We start from the raw sequence: 24279 nt of genomic DNA, 5'->3' as shown, positions 1-24279 counted from the left end.
TTGGCCATATTGGAGCCGAGGGATCAGCTCCGAACCCATCAGTAAAGAATGAAAGGCAAGATTGAACAACTTCACATAATTATTTAAATTTTAGCATTATAATAGCACTTATCTGCTTGAGAGCTAAGATCAACCACATCTTTTGCGTAAATCGCCAAAATAGATCTGACGTACATGGGGTTGGTACATTATCGGCAAGGGAGAAGCTCGAGAATTTTAGGTTGCCACGAGCTTTAGCAATGGCCAAGTCGGATCCGAGGGATTGGATCTGAGCCATTACTTGAGGACAGAATGAAAACTGACATCATCAGATTAAATCAGATCAGATTAAAGTTTATGGGTAGATGTGTACAGCAGACAGATATATAATAGAGAATTCTTACTTTCTGAAAGAAAAGGATGTAATTGATGTGGTTATCCAGATAAAGTTCTAATATAATCAATTAATTAAATTAAATGCAAGAGAATATTAAATTAAAATAAAGGAGACACCATCACTAATCTGAATTGTGCTATGGTCATTTGTCCACAAGATAGTAAAATTAAACTACAAGAAAATGGGCAGTGTTATTGGCACTATACAGTGGATTATAAAGTATTAAACAAGTGATTATTAATAACCAGAAAATGTTTACAGGATATCATGAAGTACTGAAAATTATAGGCAATTTACCTGAGTTTGTTAATAAAGAAGAAGATAAAATTAATGTGACTTCTAAAAAGGGAACTTATTGTAGTGTAAGGTTGATGGTCACTCAGTATTTTGTAGTTCAACTAATAAAAGCTATGGAAGTCTTGGATATTTTACAAGTAAATCTAATGTGGTATATTTTACCCAGTGCTCAAGATGTGTAGGATTCTATACAGGACGAACAATGCAATTGTTGAAAAATGAAATCTGTCAGCATTTTTATGCCACGCAGGTGGGAGAGGAAAATATTGCACTATATAAGCAGAAACAAACAAAAGTATAACAATGTAATTTTTTTTTATTTATGATTGAGGGTGGTGATGCTGAGATATCTTTAGAAGTGAAGGAACTAAAGTGGCAGCGTGGTTTATGTGATGCTATTAAGTATAAATGTATGCTAAAATAAAGGTTATTGAAATATTGACATGACTGGTAGGTAAATATGTGAAACCCTGAAGAAGTCATGAGAATTTTATGACAAAAGCTCTAAAACACTTGATTTTGAATAAAATATTCTGTTTTTAGCAGTCTTTATTAGAAAATATTTAACAGCTGTGTCCTATAATACATACTGTTTTTTATGTTTCCCACATAGTCAGAAAATTCTTCTGGCTGTTCCAGTTCATATCCAAAGGAATATTTTTAAGATCCAAAGAAGTCATCTTACCACTTTACTCTTCCCTTGTCAGAGCCATCATTGAATGCAGTGCCCACTTTCATATATGCAAATTCAAGCAAATATTGCTCCACTTCACCTGGTATGTAAAATTAAAGGAAATATATCATCATACTATCCTATCAGATCTCATTAATTCTTCTTACAATTCTTCACACTGGTGGTAGGGCCATCCTGCCCCTAGGGCTTATGCTCATATTGCCTAGCACATTTCCCTGGCTATTTCTTCCTGCACTATTTTCCCCCTCCCTGTCAATCTTAGAGGGGCAACAGATGTGATCCCAGTTTCTCCCATCCAATCTTCAAGTGCTCTTTTTGAAGAGGGCCAGAGGCAGGCTGCCTGGTCTGCTTAACATGGCTGGCCCATCCAGTCCCTAGTCTGTGGAGGGGTCACTCTGAACCTAACCCATCTGTTTTGTTTTATGTTCAAGTGAGTATAATATCTAACAGCTGGCTCTGTGATTGGGATTGATTGTTTTCTTTATCACTTCTCCATAGACTGATATGACATGACATGGCCCTTGTATGTTAAGGCTGTCAGCATAGGGCGTATGCAGTAGGCCTGTGATTCTAGCTTTATTTTTTTCATGCATAGGCCATCTGTTTTAGGCCCTTGCTTTCTTTTTTGAGTGAGTTTTTCTAGATGTTTTAGTGGTTCTGACCAGGGATGAGTACTCATACCAAATGACAGGGCATATTCTTCTATAATGGGTCTAATGGATGAGTACAGTGGGACAATGGAATGACATCCTGACCTCTGAATTCTGTGAATGAGAAGGATTTCCTGACTGTTGTGGCGATGTGGTTAACGAAGGTGAGACCACTGTCCACCTGTGTCCTCAAGTCTTTTATCACACTTTTGGTGTTTAGTGTACTGCCACCTATGTGGTAATTCACGGGTACATGTTTTTTCCCAAAGGGGATAACTATACGTTTCTTGGAATTGAGCTTGAACCCATGGCTCTGGCACCAAGTATCTGTTTCTGTAAGGCCCTTTTGTAGAGTATCCACATTATTTGGGGATTCAGTAATGGCTCCCAGTTTGCAGTCATCTGCGAACTTTGTTAGCCAGAGTCGTTAGTGTTGGCCTGTACTTCAGAGAAGTAGATGCTAAACAAGAGCGGTCCCAGGACTGAACCCTGAGGTACTCCACTTGTCACTTGTCTGGAGCTGGATTTGGAGTCAGCTACTTTTACAGTGTGGGTTCTGTCAGTAAGCCAGTTAGCAACCCATCAAGTGACGTAGGGATTAATGCCCAGATTAGTAAGTCTATCTATGATTCCAGAGTGGGGGATGGTGTCACAGGCCTTGGTGACGTCCAGATAGGCTGTGTGGACTGCCTTACCCTCGCCCACGGCTCTGAAGACTGAGTTGAAGAAGTCAATCAGGTTCAGGAGACAAGATCGGCTCTTCACGAACCCAAACTGGGTGGGGTCCAGTGTTTGAAGGTTGCCAATGTCTTTGCTTATAAGTTCCATGATAATACGTTCCATGGCCTTGCAGATCAGACTCGTCAGACTGATGGGGCGGTAGTTCCCAGGATCGAAGGTGGATCCCCCTTGTGGAGTGGGATAACTGTAGTTGTGTGCCACTCAGTGGGCACGAAGCCTGAGGTGAGGCTATGATTAAACATGACACTTAGGTGAGATGCCCGTTCCTTTTGTAGTTCATGTAATACACACCCTGGGATGTCATCTGGTCGCATGGATGCTGTATTCTTATTAGCTTTGGAGAGTGCATTTTTTACCTGTGTGGCCGTTATTACCAGAATTTGGCAATCTTCTGGTATTGAGATGGGCCGTTTAGGGGGTGGGAGGGGGGTGAAGTTGGCAATGAATTGATCTGCCAGGATATTGGCAATATCCTTGGGATCAGTATATTTAATGCCATTCTGTTACAGCTCAGAGCAGATTTGAGCATTGCCATTTAGATTCTTGACATAGTTACAGAATGCCTTGTGGTTGTCTTTGGAATCTTTGGCAATTTTATTTTCATAACTAGCTTTGGAGAATTTTATGAGGGATCTCAGCTTCTTACTGAGGCTGGTAAGGGAGTTTTTTGCATCCTGGGATTTTCCTCTTTTCTGCAACAGTTTCTTCCTTTTGCTGTAAAGTTTGTTTATGGCAGGGGACCACCAGATGGGCTTCCTTTTTTTGGAGGAGAGCATCTTGGTTCTATTTGGATGGCACGATTAATGCATGAGTTAATGTGCTTGTACAGTGCCTTAGTGTAGGATTCAGCAGTCAAACTTTCAGTTCCCGTCTGCATGGGTGTCATGAAGTTTGTCACTTCTGAGCTGAGTAGCAGGAAGTTGGCTTTGGAGAAGTTTTTATGGAGGTTTCCTTATTGGGGGATGGGGGAGGGATGTGGATGTTAAGGGAGATTAGCTTATGGTTAGACCTGACCAATGAGGGGGTGACCATTGGTGTTGAGCATCGATTTCCCATGTTGGTAACGACCAGGTCTAGGATATTGGAGCCCCTGGTGGGACTATGGATTAGTTGATCCAGGGCGTTGGAATTTATGAATTCCAAGAACCGTTGGGCAAAAGTGTTGGTACACGAGTAGTTTTCCCAGTTAATGGCAGGGTAGTTGAAATCACCCACTAATAGGGTGTTTGGTTGTATCTTAATATTTTCTAGTATGTTTAGAAAGGTGTAGTGAGAATCTTGGGGCATCATGAGGGATCTGTAGCAAGCTACACTTTGGATTGCAGTCTTACCTAGTGTTAGTTGCACCTGGAGAATTTTAGATGCATTGTGTTGGGCAACTAGCCTGGTGGTGTGAATATCCTTGGTGAAAATGGACACTCCTCCACCTTTAGTGTTTCGGTCCTGGTTTGGTGGCCGAAAAGTGTGGTAAGAGTTGTAGCCTGGTACTGCAGGGGTGCTCTCTGGAGCCTTGAACCAGGTCTCAGTTACTGCACAGATATCGATGTTCTCCATTTTTAGGAGTGCCTCGAGAGAGTGCATTTTGAGGTTTAGACTTCTAACATTGAGTAATATTACCTTCAGAATTTGCATGCTTGTACCTGTTACAGAGGTAGTTTTATCCTTTGAACTTTGCCTACAAAAGGCACATTAGGGGTGGCAGGAGCCTTAGCTAGTAGCCTGAATCCCAGGGGCGAAAGGTGCAGACCATCACTGGCAGGGCATCGTGGTCTGTCGATCATGTCATCCCAGGCAGACAGATAATGGATCCCCTTTGAAAGACACCAGAAGCTTAGCCAATTGTTGAAGTCAATCATTTTGTCCTTATATTGTGGTATCATTCTGGGCGAAGGCAGGATGCTACTCAGGGCTAGGGTCATACCTGCCTGGGCCACATGATCCGAGAGCTCTTCCATGTCTTTTTTCATGTAGTCCAGAGAGGTACGTCTCAAGTCATTCACTCCAACATGGACAATGACAGAGTTATTCTTAAACACAGACGCTTGTTGGCTAATCTAAGGTGACCTATGTCTCGCTTTTCGAGGCATTACAGACCCAGTCTTATTTGGCATCCTACTTCTTTACAAAATCAGTGGCTCTACAAACTCCTGTACTAGGGATATAAATTTATACCAAGAAATAAACAAGACTTGCTGAAGGCATAGGTTCCATACTCAAGGTATTTTCAACCTACAGAACACGTTACTACTACAGATCAAACAAAATAGGTCTTACCATTTCTGTCACACTGACTGTGTAACTCTGTACAGTATATTGTGTAGAACTGCATCCCATCTCACAGGACTGTTTCTTTGGTATTATCACATTGGTATTATGACAAAGGTCAGTTGTCAATCTCCTCTCCGGTCCAGCTGGTGAATCTGGGAATCTTGAGGCAATGTTACAACTGCCTCATGTACACAGACAACCCTCTCCTTCTCCCAACAAATTCCAACACATGTGAGAGATGCAGCCATATAGCCAAACTGGAGGCTAAGCTCTCTCAACTCAGTACTGGCGTAACCAGTCAGGAGGAGAAGGAAACCACACTCACTACAATTCCAGTCTCACATAGACCTACCACGACAGCAAACCAAACACATAAACACACAAAAACATACTCGGAGGCTCTAAATAAAAATCTGCCTAAGCAGCAGAGACCTCCAAAGCAGACAACCAAGCAACCGCTACCCCAAAACAAAACACGTGCAACACATAGCTCACAAAGCCAGTGTGCCGAACAGTCACAGCCCTTAAGGCTAAACAACACACCTGATACACTTGTAATAGGTGACTCTATCGTCAGGCACACTGACGTCCCGCTCACCAGGCTGAACAAGGAGAAGGTCACGGTGAGCTGCCTGTCCGGGTGCTAGGATCCGCCACATAACACAAGCACTCAGGTCACTCCAAGGCAAGTACAAATATGACTCAGTCATTGTCCATGCTGGTGTGAATGACCTGAGATGTACCTCCCTGGACTACATGAAAAGAGACATAGAGGAGCTCTCTGAGCATGTAGCCCAGGCCGGTATAACCCTGACCTTGAGTAGCATCTTACCCTCACCAAGAATGATGCCACAATATGAAGACAAGATGATCAATTTCAACAATTGGCTTAAGTATTGGTGCCATTCAAAGGGGATCCAAAGCCTGTCTGCCTGGGATGACATGCTCGACAAGCCACGCCACGATGCTTTGCTAAGGATGGCTTGCACCTGTCACCCCTGGGCTTTCAGATATTGGCAAAGGCTCTTGCCACCCCCATAGTGCCTTTTTTAGGCAAGGCTCAAAAGACAAACCCACCTCCATAGGTATCACAAGGGATAAGAAACTAAGAGTAATGCTACTCAACGCCAGAAGTCTAAACCTCAAGATGCACGCACTAGAAACTCTCCTTAGCATGGAGAACATCGATATCTGTGCAGTAACAGAAACCTGGTTCAATGCTCCCGAGAGCACCCCAGCACTACCAGGTTATACCTCATACCATGTTTTTCGGCCCCAAAACTTGGACCAAACCACAAAAGGAGGGGGAGTATCAATATTCATCAAAGATACCCACACCTCCAGGTTGGTGGCACAGCACGAAGCATCAGAGACTATCCATGTGCAACTAACAGTGGGTAACAAGTAAAAGAACAAATGAACTATACTGGACAAGTTAGTGGGTAAAACTGCCTTCCAGTTTATAGCCTGCTACAGACCACCCTCCCAAACCCAGGAACCCCACTCGGCCTTCCTGAGAACACTGGAAAATATGAATGTCTCTCCAATCACCATTATATTGGGCGGCTTCAACTACCCTAACATAGACTGGGAGCATTACTCTAGCTCCAACACCCTAGCCCGAAGGTTCCTACAATTTATAAACTCAAATGCTATGGAACAACTTGTTGCCACTCCCACAAGAGGGGAAAACATACTGGACCTGATCATCACCAACATGGGGACTCTATGCTCCAGACCAGAAGTGTATCCCTCACTGGTAGGATCAGACCATAAACTAATCTCACTAGATATTCACATACCGACCCCAGCCCCTGCCCAGAAAACCACAGTGAAAAACTTCTCTAAAGCAAATTTCACACTCCTCAAAACCGAGGTAGAATCCTTCAAAGCCCCTGGGCCTGTGGAAAATACGGCCTAGACCGCAGAATCCTTTATAAACGCATTCTATGAACACCTTCAGGAATGCATGGATCATGCAATCCCAAATAAAACCCAATCCTCCAAAGTTAGGCATCCTGTCTGGTGGACCCCAGCCATAAACAAACTATACAACAGAAGGAGGAAGTTACTACATGATAGAGCAAAATCCCAAAAAGGGAAGGCATTTCTGATCAGTATTAGCAAAAAACTACGGGCACTCATAAAATCGTCTAAGGCCAGCTTCAAGAGAAAAATTGCACAGGACACTAAGGATAATCACAAGGCTTTCTTTAGTTATGTTAGGAACCTGGGTGGGAATTCCCAGATATGCTCAGAATTAGTCCAAAATGACAAAAAATACACCAAACCCACAGACATTGCCAACATCCTAGCTGACAGGTTCAGCACAAACTTCTCCCCCCCTTCTCCACCAAAAGGGCAAATATCTATCCCAGCAGAGTGCTGCCCCCCTGACATCTCAGATGCTCAGGTAAGAGCCGCCCTCTCCAAAGCAAAAAACACAGCATCAATGGGACCAGACAGTGTCCCAGGCTGCGTCCTACATGAACTCCAAGAAGAACTAAACCCAAACATAAAACTACTGTTCAATCTCAGCCTTACTACAGGATATGTACCCAAAGAGTGGCGTACAGCAACAGTGGTCCCTCTCCACAAAGGTGGTGCCTCAACAGATCGCCCCATAAGCCTGACTAGCTTGGTCTGCAAAGCTATGGCAAAGATCATCATGGACCTCATAAATAAAGATATTGGGGACCTACAGACACTGGATCCTACCCAGTTTGGCTTTGTTAAGGGCAGATCCTGCCTCTTAAACCTGGTTGATTTCTTTGAAACAGTCACCAAGGCCATTGACGAGGGGAAGGTGGTCCACACAGCCTACCTGGACCTTGCAAAAGCCTTCGATACAATACCTGACTCAGGCATTATAGATAAGCTCACCAGCTTAAATATAAACCCCTATGTCACTAGATGGGTTGCAAACTGGCTCAAGGACAGAACCCACATGGTTAGAATTGCTGGAGCCATGTCAGACTCCAAACCAGTTACAAGTGGTGTCCCACAAGGCTCAGTCCTGGGACCTCTCTTGTTTGGTATATATTTCTTGGAGGTACAGGCTAACACGGAAGGACTGTGGCTGACCAAGTTCACAGATGACTGCAAACTGGGTGCCATAATCGACTCTCCAGCCGACACAAGCATCCTACAAAAGGGCCTCATAGAAACAGACAACTGGTGCCAGAGCCATGGCCTCAAGCTAAATGCCAAAAAGTGTATAGTCATCTCCTTTGGCAAAAACAATGTGCCCACAAATTACCACATAGGTGGTAATCCATTAAGTATGGAAGAAGTAATTAGGGACCTGGGGACCCAAGTTGATAGCAATCTCTCATTTGACAACCACATGGCCAAAGTGGTTAGAAAAACATTTTATATAGCCCACCTAATCATGAAGGGATTCACATCTAGATTAGGGGAGGTCATCGTGCCTCTTTATTCATCCCTCATCAGGCCCATAATTGCGTACAATGCCCCTTTTGGGATGTACCTTACCAGACACCTGCAGCAACAGGAAAGACCCCAAAAGTACCTCACCAAGAGGATCAAAGGGCTCAAACAGATGCCATATGCTGCCTGGTTAAAGAAACTCCAGCTCTAATCAGTGGCATACCTCCTGCTCAGAGGCGATCTGTGCCTGACGTATAAAGCCATGTCCAACCCGGAATTAATGGACATGCTGCACCTCAGAAAATCCAAATCCCATCGAGCTTCATGCTCGTCAGACTTGAACCTCAGCACTGAAATAAATAGGACATGCTGGAGGGACAGATTCATAACCCAGAAGCTCCCTTCACTCTGGAATAAAATCCCAGTCCAGGTTAGGCAGAGTCCCTCATTGACTCTCTTCAAGAGGAATCTTGATGAGTGGATGGGAGATAGTAGGTTTACCCCGGGTATCACTTCTTTGTCACTGTTAGACAGAGGCACAGTATACTAACCTCGAAAAAGGGCATAGCAAAATTCATTTAAAATGGGTGGCGAAAGCCAAACACACTCTGGCTAGGCTTATAAATGCCCTAGGGCAGATAGCCTAGTATGAACCTAATAACCTATTATAGGTTGTCATGCCCAAATGTGGGAAACACAGGAAGAGCAAATTCCCCCATAAAGAGACGGTCCTGCCACAGACCATCAATCAGAATCTTCAGGGGATACTCCATCCAGGCTGACTGCACAGTTTAAGTAGAGGGTGCTTAGGTGATGTATGTGTGTGGGTACTTAAGTTGTGTATATGTTATTCTGTGGGAGCCATTATACCTGGCACTTGCCATTATGTTGGGGTTATTGCTGAACCCGCTATGAGTGTACTACTGTTGGTTGTGTTACACAGGCATTAGGCACACATCCTCTAGGCTCATTCCTCAATGATGCCAGTCAAGTGTGCTCACTGCGGAGACCATGGAATCTGTAATTACAAACTTTCCATCCTCAACCTGTTTAGTACTACCACAGACACTTACTAACAACTTCAGTGCATGGGGGTTGAAGGGGGTGGACATGTTGAGAGTGTATGGACACAATCTGTAAACATTAATGCTCTTGATAGCTGCTGGATAAATGTCCAGTGAATGACTGCCTTTGCATTGTGTTACTTGCTCCCTCCCCAGCGAACACAACTCACAGTAGTGCACTCACAGCAACTTCTACAATAACCCCAAAATAATGTCAAGTACCAGGTTTATAACTCCCACAGAATAATATACATATAACATAAATAACCCACACACATATGTTTATCATCCAAACAGTGCTGTCATAGTTTCTTTTGTTAACTATTAGCCAGCACAACTGCTAACACTATCATCTCAATAATAAGTGGGTTGAACTCTCATTTTTAGTCTACAGGTAGGACTATGACACGTGAAGTATAACAGGACAGAACCCTCATAACTTCTCTGGAATTTACCTGGCAAAATCAGTTACCCTCCATGTATCTTGCCATGGCAGTAGACCCTCACTCAAAGTATACAGTCTCCCCAGAGTGACAGTTTTGTTGTCACTTTTGACCACCAACCTAACTAAATTTATACAGTAGTACACTGTCATAGATAATACGAAACATTTAAAATCTACAGCAATAAAAAAGTGAGTAAAGTGCCATTCCCCACTCACCCTACTTACTTGCCTTTTTGTAAGACATGTTTGCTTGAAGTAATCAATGTAAACTCTTACCATTGCCCTTTGGATTGCTCTGCTGCAATCTTTCTTAGGGTGGTGAGACCCACTGCAAGCAAGGCTGCTTGTATTTCATAATTATGAAGCTTCTACTATGGTTATTATGCCAATGAGCCTCATCTGAAGGAATGCTCCAAAACTGCACATTTATCTCATTGTGCAATTAACCAATGCCATGCTAAGAGGATCAGCTTGTTGAGCTTGCATAACAAGCACCTGTAAAGCAAATTGAGTATGCATGGGTGGGTCAATGACCATTTCAGGGATATGGGGGAATACATTGTAGTTGTACAGCCAATACAGGAGCTAAAAAAGACATGTTAACAGATGTAGGCACCATAATGCTTGTACACTCTTTCCATGCACCTGTTCACACTTTGATACCATCATGACACACCACATATTTCTGTGCTATGCAATGGTGGCACCATTGCAGGTCACACTAAAAAGCTGCCTGATATTGCACATCATGAATCAACACCATCAACATGCATGACTGACAGAGGGTTACCATAGGTCTGTGGATTCAGAGCTGCTGAATGGCCATGGCTTCTTAGGGTACTATTTGCAACAGGACTCCTATGTGGTGCCCTAAGGGAAGTAAAATCTTTCTTTTTTTTCCTGCTTCATAGGGACCAGCAGAAGTGCTTAATCTGGGGACTCCTACGAGGATTCCCAGTATAAAGAGGATGTGTGGTATAGTCTTGCCGGGGAAGTGTCTGATGCCACTGGCATACCCCCTCTAGTGAACAGTGCCAGCACCTCTTCAGTAATCTGAAGAGGGGCCATCCTGACACTAAATGCCAATGGGAAGAAGAGGTCAGAGCAAGGGAGTGTGAGATGGATTGGAAGCATAAAGGCTTTTACAGTGCCCTGCTATTTCCCTTATAGCTGTCGGTGTTATTAGTGGACACTTAAATTGATGACTGCTGTATTTCTTTTTATTGCTCTACAGCTTGGGTAGAGATTATTGAGAACTGCCTCCAGTGCTGGAGGACAGCAGAGCAGCTCTTTAAGGGAACAGGTGGGTATAATTTTTTGTCCTGTTACATAGCCTGTTACAGGACTTCATCTTATCTTAACTTCTACAATACTGCCAAAGTTTATATGATTATCTGTAAAAAATGTTGTATTGCTTTGTTAGAGTGTTGTATGCAGTTTAGCTATTACCACCATCTTAGGTTTTATATATATCAGTGAAAGTTAAGTAGTATTTTGTTATAGTATTGAAGCTTAGGTCTGACAGATGACATACTTTGCATAGGTACAACTGAATCACCTCAGTTTCTTTGGACAGTAAAACAACCCCCCAATAAAATATATGATGCATTTCACACCCACATGCAGAATCTATATGTCTAGCATGTACACAGTAATTATTTGTAGTAAGATACCCAGCTCTGTCTTTCTGCAGGGCATGTTTCTCAGATTCTGACATCCAAGATGGTTGTTACATTCCTGAGTAGTGCACAATGCCCAAGTCAGGGTATATGTGGGTGGACAAGGGGGCATGGTAGTGTGGAAGGAGAATGCTGTTAGGCATCTTGTAACTTGCATTAATTCCCTCTCCTTCTACCTAATGTAGCTAATTGCCAAAGGAATACCATCCAGATCTAAAAAGGTCATTGCCCTTTTATATTCAGACAATATTCTGGCCATTTATTGAATACAACACTCACTTTGGGATGTACATCACTAGACATATCAAACAACTAGAAAGATCCAAGTAATCCTCAACTAAGAAGATCACTGGCTTAAAAATAACTAAGCTACCAAAAAAGACTGGAAGCACCATCCCTTTATTCAATATTTATAGACTACAAGACATATGCCTTTGCCTTACATGCCATTAGGGACCTAATGGTTCAGGATCTCTTGTAGCTCCACAAATGAAATAGTACCACAAATACCAGAAGCAGGGATCTAAATCTTCACTAGTAGATAAATAAAACACAGCTGAGACAAAGGTTCATTATACAGCGCCTCCCCACATTATACAGTGCCTGCAAATTACAGTATCATGCCCTATGTTCCTTCAAATAGAACATGTATGACTGTATGGGTATTCACAAATTCATCCTGGGCTTGACTGGCATAGCCCTCCTTAAAAGAGAAGATAAGGTATAAGGGTGGGTACTGGCAATGTGTTTGTTTGTGTCTTTCAGCTTTTCCCGGTTAGGGGTTGCCACAGCGGAACTCCCGTCTGCTAATGATTGGCAGTAGATTTTTACGTACTGGCTTGGCGGTCCTAACGCACAACCTTCAACGAAGGAACTCCAATTCACGCATGTCGCCACACAGAAGACACACACTAACTGAGAATCGAACGGGCAACGTCTAACTGTGAGGCGACAACGCTACCACAGCACCACCACCGCAGGGTACTGGCAATGTGTAAAGGTTAAAAAAAACCTCATTTGCCTTGAGTTTCCTATTACCCTATAATTACAACTACTGCAACACCGGTGCTACTTGTGTTCGCAGCTCAAAAGTATAAATCATATATTTACTTAATTTCTCTAGTTGAAAGTCATCAAGTAAGTACTGCAAGACTTATCTAACCCCCCCCCCCCAAAAAAAAATTTACCTATGATGCAATGTCTCATCCACATACTTTAACAATTATAAATTATAAGCTCTACATACACGGATGCAACATTAGAATGCTTTAGTTGTTTGAGATCCCAGCTCTATCTTGGAAGGAGAGACTTTATGAGTTGGGTGCAGTTATATAGTCAAAATGCAACTAAGTTTACTTTGTGGTAACTGATTAAGGTCTCAAAGTATTTCCACCTTCTGGAGTGATAAGGAGTGCAGGATTGGAAATATAATGTAACTTGCTTTGAGGTGTACAGCACATACTAAACAGCTAAATAAATAAGAGTATCAAACCACACTTCAGACTTAATTTTGTTAGCTATACTATCTGGGCAGCTATTGAGGCTCAACTGACAGTGTTTACCTCCTCAATTTCAAAGATAATTTTTATTTCATTTGTTTTTCTTGAAAGTAACCAGACATGCCACAGAAAAGTCTACAAATTAGAAGTCAGAAAGTAAAAGTAACCATTTTAATGTAAAACAGTACCTTAATTGCTCTAATGAAACGAGCTTGCAGACGTCTTGCCAGGAACAGCAAATTATCCACAGCCGCAGGAAGCACATTGTTGTAAAATTCATCAGAATCTACATTTGGCTCCAGTCCCAAACAACAGTCACTAAAAAGAAAACATATAACGGTAAAAAAATATGAATTCACTAATTCAGAACAGCAACAGAAGGAAATAAAAGATATGTGGGGAATCACCATACTGGTTGGTCTTCAAAAGGGCTGTCTGCAAGTAACAGAAGGGATTCTCCTTGACAGTTATCTCATACTTTTTCCTAGATCTTAAGCTCCCGTGCACAGGGCACAACAACTTACATTGATGCACCTAGTGGCATTATTGTACCAAAAGAAGAAACTGTGTCCAACTCCATGTTCCCCAGCACTCCCCCCCCCCATCACCATCAACAGAATATGGGCAAGCTATATCTGTGAGAAAAAAATACAGAAAGGTATAAAATTAGAACTTGTAATACTTACAGAACACAATGTACATGAAGTTGGCAAAGTGGTCATCCAACAGCAAATGAAAGCAAGAGGGCAAAAAAAAAAAAAACCCACTGAATGTAGAGGGTCCTCTTGAAGATGACTGATACATTGTGTAGTACTCACTCGTTTTATTTTAATGCTGAATGCAGTTAGTAACAGCTGGGAAGAATCTTAATCACCATCTACAACAAACAGCCTGCTGGAGAGGAAGAAGCCAAAGCAGCCTAAAGAAGAAAAGGTCTTAATTTCATAAGTATAAGATGCCAAGGAAGGCTTCCCTCCTCGAGCTAAGGATCCAGGTAGTGGTGCTTGTGTAAGGTGTGCACTAAAAATGAAGTGGCTAAGGCATCGATGCCTACAAAAGACTATTCTTGAAACAAGCACTGGAATAATCTCCTTGCCCCACAGTTGAATGGCCATGGCCTACATTGTCTAAGAGTCAGCTGGTTGTGTGATGGCAGAAAACAATGCAGCTGGTCATGCATTTAATGACAGTTAATTTATCAAATACTGCCCTCCACATACAGAACAAAAGTGGCAACTGTTTTTCGGAACATGTCTGCATGGCTTGGGTAAAGCCTGAACTCACAAAACACTACAAAGAAATGGAAGTCCCTCTGCTTTCCCTCACCCCGTATTCAACTCCATAAAGAAAACAGAGAGATACCCATGTTAAGCAAGAAGTGAGAGTTTGTTCCAATGGAAACTTGATCCCAATGGAAAACCAAATATAGTTTTCTAAATGACAGCATGAAGCTCTGAAATTTGCACAGAAAATATGATGGTTGTCAAAAATAAGGGTTTGCAAGAATTAACTTCATGCCCAATGAGTCATTTGGCACAAAGGAAAGATGGTTAAGCCTGATAATCAGGAAGTTGTGGTGTCATGACAAAGACTCCTCAACAGGGACAGAAATGGAGCTCCCTTTTAGGAATTGCTTAACTACTCATTTGGAACCAGAATCCTACTCTTTATTAGGCAGACAAATGGCCAAGCCATGCACCCTGATCACAGGATAGCAGCTGTCCAAAGTAAACAGGTAAGACAGACCTGTGAGTTTACAAACTGTGAAAGAACGGAATACTTACCTACTAAAACCAAGAACCTCCATTATGAGAATAGAGCTTCTCAGTGAAGTTTACTACCAGTAGTCACTACCTCTGAATGTCCTGCCAGGAGACCTTGTAGAATAATTGAGGCTACAGGAGAAACAGACAGACCTGACAAATGACTGTCATAAACTGTCCAACACATTCTAGACATTGACAGGAATAGTTTCTGGCAATGTGACAGACCAAATTAAGGGGAATCAAATTTTCTCAGCAGGAGACCAGGATTTTAGTCACTTCTCAAAACATTGAGAAGGTGAGAGATCAAAAGGATGGTGAAAAGGCATGCAAAAATGATCCACTCCAAGACAGAATGCATCTACTGTCCACTTCTCTCTTTCATACTTGCAAGGGTATGAAGCATAAAATTAGTAATAATTTATTATGAAGTGATTAGTTACATAGCACTACTTTAATGTGGTAAGGATTAGTTGTAATTTATACTGTGATTTTCATTATGAAGTGGTTTATATTGAGAACGATGTTTATATAACAGCTGTTAACATGGGACTCGACTTTGAAACCATAAATGGTTTTGTAATGCAGATGTGGGTATATGGAAGTGAGGCAATTGTATGGCAATAAACTTTTGAGTAATGTGGAGGGCTGCAAATGGGGATGGATTGGATTTAGGGTCCCCCTGCATACACACACTGGAATAATAATTGAGCAGGGTAAGAGGGCATGGTTTCACTGTTCTGGAAGCAGGTAGATATTTTTTCAAAAAAGCTCATTATCAGACGAGGAATGCAGAGTTAAATTGCTGAACTGTAATGCTCTGCCACTGCATAAAAAGTTTTGCCATTAAAAGTCACTCTAAGCATGTGCTACATTGTAAGTAGGTCAAAACTGGATCACTGGAAACTTATTCAGGTCAAGGTGTTAGTGATCTGTCTTTGGATAATGCTTTATATTATTACTGTTTACTCTCCATAGAAGTATCCACAAATAAAAGAGAACCTGAGTAAATGTGGATTGGTTTATTTGTAGTTGGCCACTGCACAAACATGGTGCACCTTATTGGGACCCTGAAGAATAGGGTTCATTAAGCAGTCCCAGTACTGGAAGAGCCAGGAAGAAAGAGAGCTGAGAAGTGGCATGGCCCCAGAGGCGTCGGAAGCTATTGAAGACTGGGGGGGGCAGGATGGTGAGAGGGGCACTTAGTGATCTAAAAAGGGCAATTTTTTAAAACTATTTACTACCACAACAAAGGTTCACTTGGAGGACATTTTAAGCTTAACCAATTTTCATTTTGGTGCTTGACTTAACATTTCCTGATTGGTTTTACCTATCCCATGGCTGATAATTGTATATTAGCCCTGAAAATAAATGTGATCATACTATAGATAATTTGAGGGGATCCGCATAAGGGATGCAGCATTTAGGAACTGCTTCTATCCATTAGTGGCATGAGGGCCAATCCTGGAGTACATTTTCCATTACCCATCCTTAGATCCAAGTTCTATTTGAATATGGACAGGAATGAGCTTTGTTTTACTTGAATGTTTAATCTGTTCTGGATCAATGGTAGCCTGTGTGATATATATCCATCTATCCACAACATTCAGTTTAGATACCTGGACTGAGTATTTCTGATGCCATTTGACTTGCTGATGTTCAGTAGGTCCATCTGTATTAGGTGGAGGATGCCTTGTATGCCAGACACATCACCTCTAAGCACTCTGTAGGACACTGACTATAGTGATAAATCTTTGAGGTGGTCCATGCAAGACCTATTGTTTAGGACTTGTATCCCTTTAGCAAGGTTTCTCTGTGGGTATTCCAATTGTTGCATGGGTCTGGACAGATGCATGCCAAAGTGGGCATTATACAAAATGATTGACCTAATGAGGGCTTTGTAAAGGGAGACAATAACATCTCTAGATCTAGTCACAATCATTTGTTTATAAGCTGTGCAATATAGAAAGACTTTGTTATGACTCTGGGCACATGTTGGTCAAAAGTTAAGTCACTGTACACACAAGTTCCCAAATGCCAAATAACTGTGTCAGTTCTCAGGAGGCATTGTCATTTTGGCAGTTCCCTGAATTAGATGACAACCCAAAGGATACAATAATGTCTTTCTTGGAGTTTAGTTTCAATTCATGGATCTGGCACCAGTTATTGTTTGGGACAAACCTTCCTGCATGATAGTCATTTGGGGATTCAATAACTGCTCCTAGTTTGCAATCATCTCAGATTTCATCTGCCAAAGCCCTTTGGTATTTCCTTTTACTTTTGAGATGTGTATGCCAAACAGAAAAAGTCTCAGCACTGAACCCTGGGGGACTCCATTGGTGACTGGTCTCTTCCCCTATTTTGATCTCCTGCATCCTGTTAGCAAGCATATGTTTGCATTCTTTGAGTCACCTTCCTGATTGCATTAAATTATATTCCTTGTATAATACAGCACCACTTGTTAGAATGTGTTTTAAATTTGTAGTTTGGAACACTCTTCTAGTAAGCAATGAAACAAAATGTATGAATCAATAATGAAAAACTACCCATTTCAGAAAATTTCAACCATAAAAGGCCACTGAAACGTCTGTCATTAAAATCCACCAATATCAGTAAATATGCAAAATCTCTGCAGAAGTAAGTCATCTAAATAATTCCACAGTGAAGGGATCTGTAACTAATGAGGAGGCTGCTGCTAGCAAACACCTTCAGATTTCATTGTTTCATCTACAAATAAAGTGCCTGTTGCCCTTGAAGAATAAATTGCCCATGCTACATTAAAAATGATAAGCGGGTAATTTTGCAATGAGGAATGGATGGCAAACTAATGATATGTTTATAGTTACTAGGTAACTCCTCCAAAGGAGAACATTCAGAGGACTGCAGCATCTACTCCCTTTACAGTACAACACAGTACAGTATCAGCTATCCATCTGCATACTGTGGGAGTAGAACCCACAGCCTTCTGCATCAAAAGCAAGTATACTACCTGTTGTGCTACTAACAATGCAAACAGTTAGCATAAGTAGCACTAAACTTCTCTTCCCCTGAAGCTCTCAGCTCCTTGTAAAATCCACTTGACACTCAACTAAATCTCTCAACTTCGCAGCAGAAGAAATCTGGAAAAATCTTTTAGTTATGTACTTACCATAACTTCAGATGTTTGGGATCCATCTCGCCTACATTCTGTACTGATGGGCTCGGAGCCGATCCTCGGCTCCGACTCGGCACGCTATACTATAGAGCGAAGTCTCTTATTGGCTGAGCTATTCTATATCCCAGGATGCACCACCACTACTTCCCCAGATCTTGTTTGTCCGCACTCATGCACACACACATAACTGTTTATATAACATTGCCAGATGTTTCAAGATGAAACAATAGTACTCGGACCGTCCGGTCTCTTCTGATCTCCAAGGCAGGGGGAAGGAGGGTGGGTTATTAGGAATGTAGGCGAGATGGATCCCAAACATCTGAAGTTATGGTAAGTACATAACTAAAAGATGTTATGTGATCCTATCTCGCCTACATTCTGTACTGATGGGACAGCGTCCCTAGCACCTGATTCCTGGGTGGCTCACTGGAAAACACTACTGAGAACTGTGGAACCAAATGAAGCTCGCCCCCGAGATGCCACATCCAATTTGTAGTGGGAAATGAAGGTATGCGGAGAAGACCACGTAGCCGCAGCACAAATGTCGCTAATGGCAAGCTTAGAATGGAATGCTATTGAAGTAGCCATAGCTCTTGTAGAGTGAGCTTTGACAGAGGTTGTAAGCTCTTTATTAGAAAAGGAATAAGCTTGACTAATACAGTCCCTGATCCACTTGGCAATAGTGACCTTTGTGACGGCTTTGCCCAATTTACTGTCCGCAAAGGACACAAACAACTGATCTGTTTTCCGTGTTTGTTGGGTCCTATCTAAATAAAAGTGCAATTGTCTGTGAACATCCAATGTGTGGAAGATGTATTCCGCTTTGTTTGAGTAGTTTGGGAAGAAAACTGGAAGTTCTAATGACTGTTGCAGGCAAAAACTGGAACAAACTTTAGGAACAAAGGATGGGTTAGGCCTGAGGGATACTCTATCCTTGTGAAAAACCAGGTACGGTGGTTTGACAGATAGAGCTTGAAGCTCTGAAACCCTTCTGGCTGATGTAATCGCAACCAAAAAGGCAGTTTTCCAAGAAAGAAATTTCAAGCCACAAGTTGCTGCCGGTTCGAAGGGGGAGGAGGTTAAGGCACGTAATACCACATCGAGATCCCACGGTGGAGTAGGATGAGAAATCGAAGGTCGTAAAAGCACAGCACCTTTTATGAAGGTTTTACACAATCTGTTGCTCATCAAAGGTGGGTTCATAGATTCATGAAAATTGGAAATAGCTGCCAATTGGACCTTGATGGTAGAGACTGAAGAACCTTGATTGAATAGGGACGTTAAAAACTTCAGGACTTCTGACACCGGGACAGTGATGGGATCTAGACCCCGGAGTTGAGCCCAAATAGCAAATCTCTTCCATTTGCTAGTATACAATTTCCTAGTGGTAGACTTGTGGGCCGAGGATAAGATACGTATGACTTCCGGGTCTAAAGTATGGTTCCTGACTATAGTTGGAAGAGGAGGAGCCAAGCTGTTAACTTCAAAGAGTGAAGGGACTGATGGAGTTGTCCCGACTGGTGAATCAATAGGTCCGGAACCTGATCCAGGAACCATGGACTGTCCAGTGCATATTTCCGAAGATAGGGAAACCATACTTGACGAGGTCAGTAAGGGGCAACTAAAATCATCTTGCTCCCTAAGTGAGTCGCCTTTTGGATCACTCTGGGAAGGAGGGGAACCGGAAGGAAGGCGTATAGCAAGCCGGTGGGCCAAGGATGGGCTAAGGCGTCCATGGGAATCTCCCCCGGAGCTGGAGAGAAGAATTGCCTGCACTTCGCGTTGAGCGGGGTTGCGAAAAGGTCGCAACAAGGAGTTCCCCATCTTCTGAAGATCTGAGTTGCCACTGCATCGTTCAGAGACCACTCGTGAGGAGAGAGAATAGTTCTGCTCAGTCTGTCGGCTATCACGTTGGATCTCCCAGGGATATGAGTCGCTACCAGAAAATGTCTGGTCGCCACTGCCCATTCCCATACTCTCATGGCCTCTCTGCAAAGGGGGTAGGATCTGGTCCCTCCCTGCTTGTTCAGGTACCAGCCTACTGACATGTTGTCGGACTGAATGGCAATTACGCCCTGAGGGAGGTAATCGTGGAGGGCTTGCAGAGATAGAAGCACCGCCCTCATTTCTAGAATTTTGATGTGAAGGAGACTCTCGTCGGAATGCCAATTGCCTTGGACTGACCTGCCCAGGTAATGCCCCCCACCCCATCTGGGAGGCGTCCGTCGTCAATGTGGCCATAGGAGGAGGTGGAACGAAGGGTCGTCCCTGATCCAGATTGGAGGACACCAGCCACCAGCGAAGGTCCCGCTTGCAGGTTTCCGTGATCCGTATGAGGTGACTGAGAGGGATCCTGAAAGGACCACTGGGTCGACAGGAGCCACTGGAGAATTCTCATATGCAATCTTGCTAAGGGGACTAGGAGAACAGTGGCCGGCATGGAACCTAATAGCTGTAGGACCATCCTGGCTGGGGCTTTGGATTTGAGAAGCAAGGCTCGGACTTGAGCCTGTATAGTCTGTATCCTTTCTGTAGGAAGATAGACCCGCATTCGGTTTGAATCTATCTCTACTCCGATGAACCTTATGCGCTGAGATGGCAGCAACACAGACTTTGGCCAATTGAAGGTGATTCCAAGGGAAGTGCCTAGTGATATGGTAGCTGCTAGGTTCTGCAATAGTAGACGCCTGGAGGTGGCAGTTAGGAGCCAGTCGTCCAGATACGGAAACACCTGGAATCCTAGACTCCTCAGGTGAGCAGTCACAACCGCCAAACATTTGGTGAACACCCTGGGGGCTGTGGTGAGACCAAAGGGCAGTGCGCAAAATTGAAAATGACTGTCTCCCAGGCTGAAGCGCAAATGTCTCCTGGACGCCTGATCTATCAGGATGTGATAATAGGCGTCCTTGAGATCTATGGAGCACATCCAAACACCTTTCTCCAGCAGTGGGAGAATGGATTGTAAGGTGACCATTCGGAACTTGGACTTCTTGACTGATCGATTTAGGTTGCTGAGATCCAAAATGGGCCTCAAGTCCCCGGTCTTTTTTGGCACCAAAAAGAATTTTGAGTAAGTCCCTAATCCGGTCTGGTCTGAGGGGACCGGTTGGATGACTCCTTTTTGAAGCAGCTTTGAGATTTCGAAGGCTGCGATATCCCGTTGACTGGGTGGCGGGTCCAGGATTCTCCTGGACGGCGGAGGGGGGTGAGAAAAGGGGATGGCGTAACATCCGGCGATGATTCAAAACACCCATCGGTCCTGAGTGATGCCCTCCCAGGCTTTTAGGTGCCTCGAAAAACGACCCCCGACTGGCTCCGGAGCTGCACAGTCGGGCAATCCTTCAGGGATTGTGGAAGGTTGAAGAGCCACGAAAGGACTCGCGGTCTCCAATGTTGCGGGGGCCTCTGCCGCCTCTGGGATGGCGTCTTCCTGAAAAATTTCCCCCTCCTCTGCCTCTAGAAGGGGGATCGTCCTGCTGCAAGGGATAAGACTTCTGAGATTTACGGAACCACATTTTCCCTCCTCTTTTAGCCTTGGGGTAAGGCCGAAAGCGAGAGGAAAACCGTGCCCCTACGGCAGTCAAAGTCTTACCTTCTTGTTCACAGTGGGTCAATGTGTCCTTTACCTTGGGTCCAAACAAAGAGGACCCATCAAAGGGAGCATCGGCAAAGGAAGACTTAAAGGCTTCCGCAAAATGACACAGGCGGAGCCAGGCTTGCCTCCGTAGAGCAACACCCGTACCCGCCGCTCTACTCGCCCCCTCGGCTGCATACAAAATGAGCCTCATGGACGAGTTTGATATCAATGACAGAGTAGCCAACTGAGAGCCAACCGTCTGGGCCAGCTGCTCAGGTAGGTTACCCGAGAGGGTATCTGAAAGCTCCTTGACCAGATCCCTCTGAAGTCTAGTGAAGTGCGTCAAATAGTTCAGGGACCTTAAGGTAAAGGCCGCTGAACTGAGGGTGCGCTTCCGTGCGATCCATGCTCCTAGACTCCTTATTAGGAGGATGGACGGACGTCAAAGCCTCTGCTACATCTTGTTGGGTAGCAGATGCCACCACCAGGGCATCTACAGCCACACCTTTGGTAAGAAACTCCTTCTCCGGGGGTGCTGATAAGAATTTATTTGGGCGAGCCGGCACCGGTTCCACAGAGTCTGGATGCTCCCATGCCCTTCAACAGATCAAATCTAGGAGCTCGTCGAAGGGCAGAGACACCCAGGAGGCAGAGGGCTGAGCCCCGAAGGCCTTGAGGAACACCGACTCGTCAGCGGAAGGGGGTTTGGAATGCCAGCCGCCTCGTTGTTTGAGGACTTCCAAGATGTCTGCAAAGGAGACATCATCCGAGGACAACTTAGGGGACCCCTCCGCATCATCAAGATCGGTGTCCGACGTGAGAGACTCATCGGGGGAGTCGACGTGCTTCCTCTTGCACAGTCTTTTCCTTGGGGTTCCTCTAAAGAAGCTTCAGAGGGACCCCAGGGGGAAACCCCACTGGGGGTGACCTCAGGCCCCGAGGCTCCGCTGTCTAGCGACAGGGGGACTACAAAAGACACAGTCTCCGTGTCTAGGGAAGGTGCCGGTGAGACCATGGAGGTAGCCAAAGAATATTTGGCCAAAGCACTCCTCATGGCCCTGAAGGCCGGACCGCCAGAGTCCTGGGAAGGTCCAACCCCCACGGCCACAACAGTAGACGGCACCCCCGCAGCCGACGCACTGAGAGGGAGGCTCGGAAATGAAAACATCGGTCCCGAAGCGTCACCCCCGGGGCCGACCGAGGAGGTCCGTGTACCGAACTCCGACCCGAAAGCCGGGGTTGGAGTAAGGGTCGGAGCCGACCCGAAAACCTCCATCGGCTCCACCAGCAACGGCTCCAACGGTGCTGAGTCTGTTGGAGGAGGAACCAGAACTACAGGGTGGGCCATTGGCTCCGAAGCCGATTGGGCTGGAGCCGAAACTAATTTCTGGAATACAGGAGACTGAAACAGTCTTTGGAGCACCCTGTCGATGTCCGAATCCGACATCTTGGAAGATCGGGAGGAGACCGACCGGGTCTGAGCAGACTTCTCCATCGGCTCCGAAGGACTGGGGGACCGGCTCCGAATTGACTTGATCAATATCGTTGCCGAGGGAGACTCCATAGTAATTTCCCTCGGTGCCGAAGAGGGCTTCGGCGCCGAAGGGGAAGAGTCTTGAGCCGGCAACCCTCATTGGCTCCAAAATCAGTGGAGCCGATGAAGGTGACCCGCCTCTCGAAGCCCCAGCCATCGGCTCCGAAACCCGAGGACTCGAGGCTGGAGGCATCGAGGCAGACCATTCCGCCCTCGGCTCCGAAGTCCGTGGAGCCGATGGAGAAGCCTGCCTAGATTTCTTAGTGGTCGGTTCCGACAGGCTGGTCGGAGCTGAAGATTTCTTTTTCTTAGCTGGAGAGGAAGAGGAAGATAAGTCCTCTTCAAAGGAGGGTTTGATAAGCCCTTTTAAGATCAATTTATTTTTCCTCTCTTGGAGGACCCGAGAGGAAAAAGCGTGACACACGCTGCAAGACTCCTGAAGGTGTTTGGCGCCTAAACAGTGCACACATAAGGAGTGATCGTCCGTGATGGACATTTTGTAGTTGCATCTTGTACATTTTTTAAACCCTGAGGGTCTATGCTCCTTAGACATAATGCCTGCAGACACTATTCACTTGTCAGAGAAAAACACTATGTAAATGGTTTGTACAACAAAAAAACTTTTTTTTTTTTTTTTTTAAACAAGAGAGGCGCGAAAGCCCAAGAAAAATTACACAAATAACAAACACACCAACAGGAGGGCCAAGAACCCTCTAACTAAAACAGGTACTTGACCTCTCCGAAACAAAAAGAAGACTCACTAAAGAATGAGGGGAAGGCCCCTCTAACTTAAACGGAAACCTTTCCCTGTACAGTCACAAAAATTTACCACAAAATATCCACAAAAACACAATTATACACAACGATAGCTGTTAAAACAGCTTTTGGGTTAAGATTAAGGAAATTCCTGATAGAAAAACTCTCAGAAAAAAGCACTTAGCTCAGCCAAGTTCGAGACCATGTCCTAGCTTGTAAGCGGCAAACGAGATCTGGGGAAGTAGTGGTGGTGCATCCTGGGATATAGAATAGCTCAGCCAATAAGAGACTTCGCTCTATAGTATAGCGTGCCGAGTCGGAGCCGAGGATCGGCTCCGAGCCCATCAGTACAGAATGTAGGCGAGATAGGATCACATAACATCCAAAATTAA

General features: G+C 44.2%; 1 protein-coding gene across 1 annotated transcript in view; it reads right to left on the bottom strand.

Annotated features, from left to right (window-relative positions):
• IQCB1 (IQ motif containing B1) overlaps window positions 1–24279 on the bottom strand; it is a 1943919-nt gene that overhangs the window by 1575863 nt on the left and 343777 nt on the right. Inside the window, exon 4 of the mRNA XM_044075021.1 lies at window positions 13292–13421. Within this exon, the coding sequence (XP_043930956.1) occupies window positions 13292–13421 (130 nt within the window). The remainder of the gene's footprint in view (window positions 1–13291; window positions 13422–24279) is intronic.

Source organism: Protopterus annectens, chromosome 6.part0 (assembly GCF_019279795.1).
Source record: "Protopterus annectens isolate FY-2018-M chromosome 6.part0, PAN1.0, whole genome shotgun sequence".
Taxonomy (NCBI): Eukaryota; Metazoa; Chordata; order Ceratodontiformes; family Protopteridae; genus Protopterus; species Protopterus annectens.
This window is presented reverse-complemented; position numbering and strand designations above follow the sequence as displayed.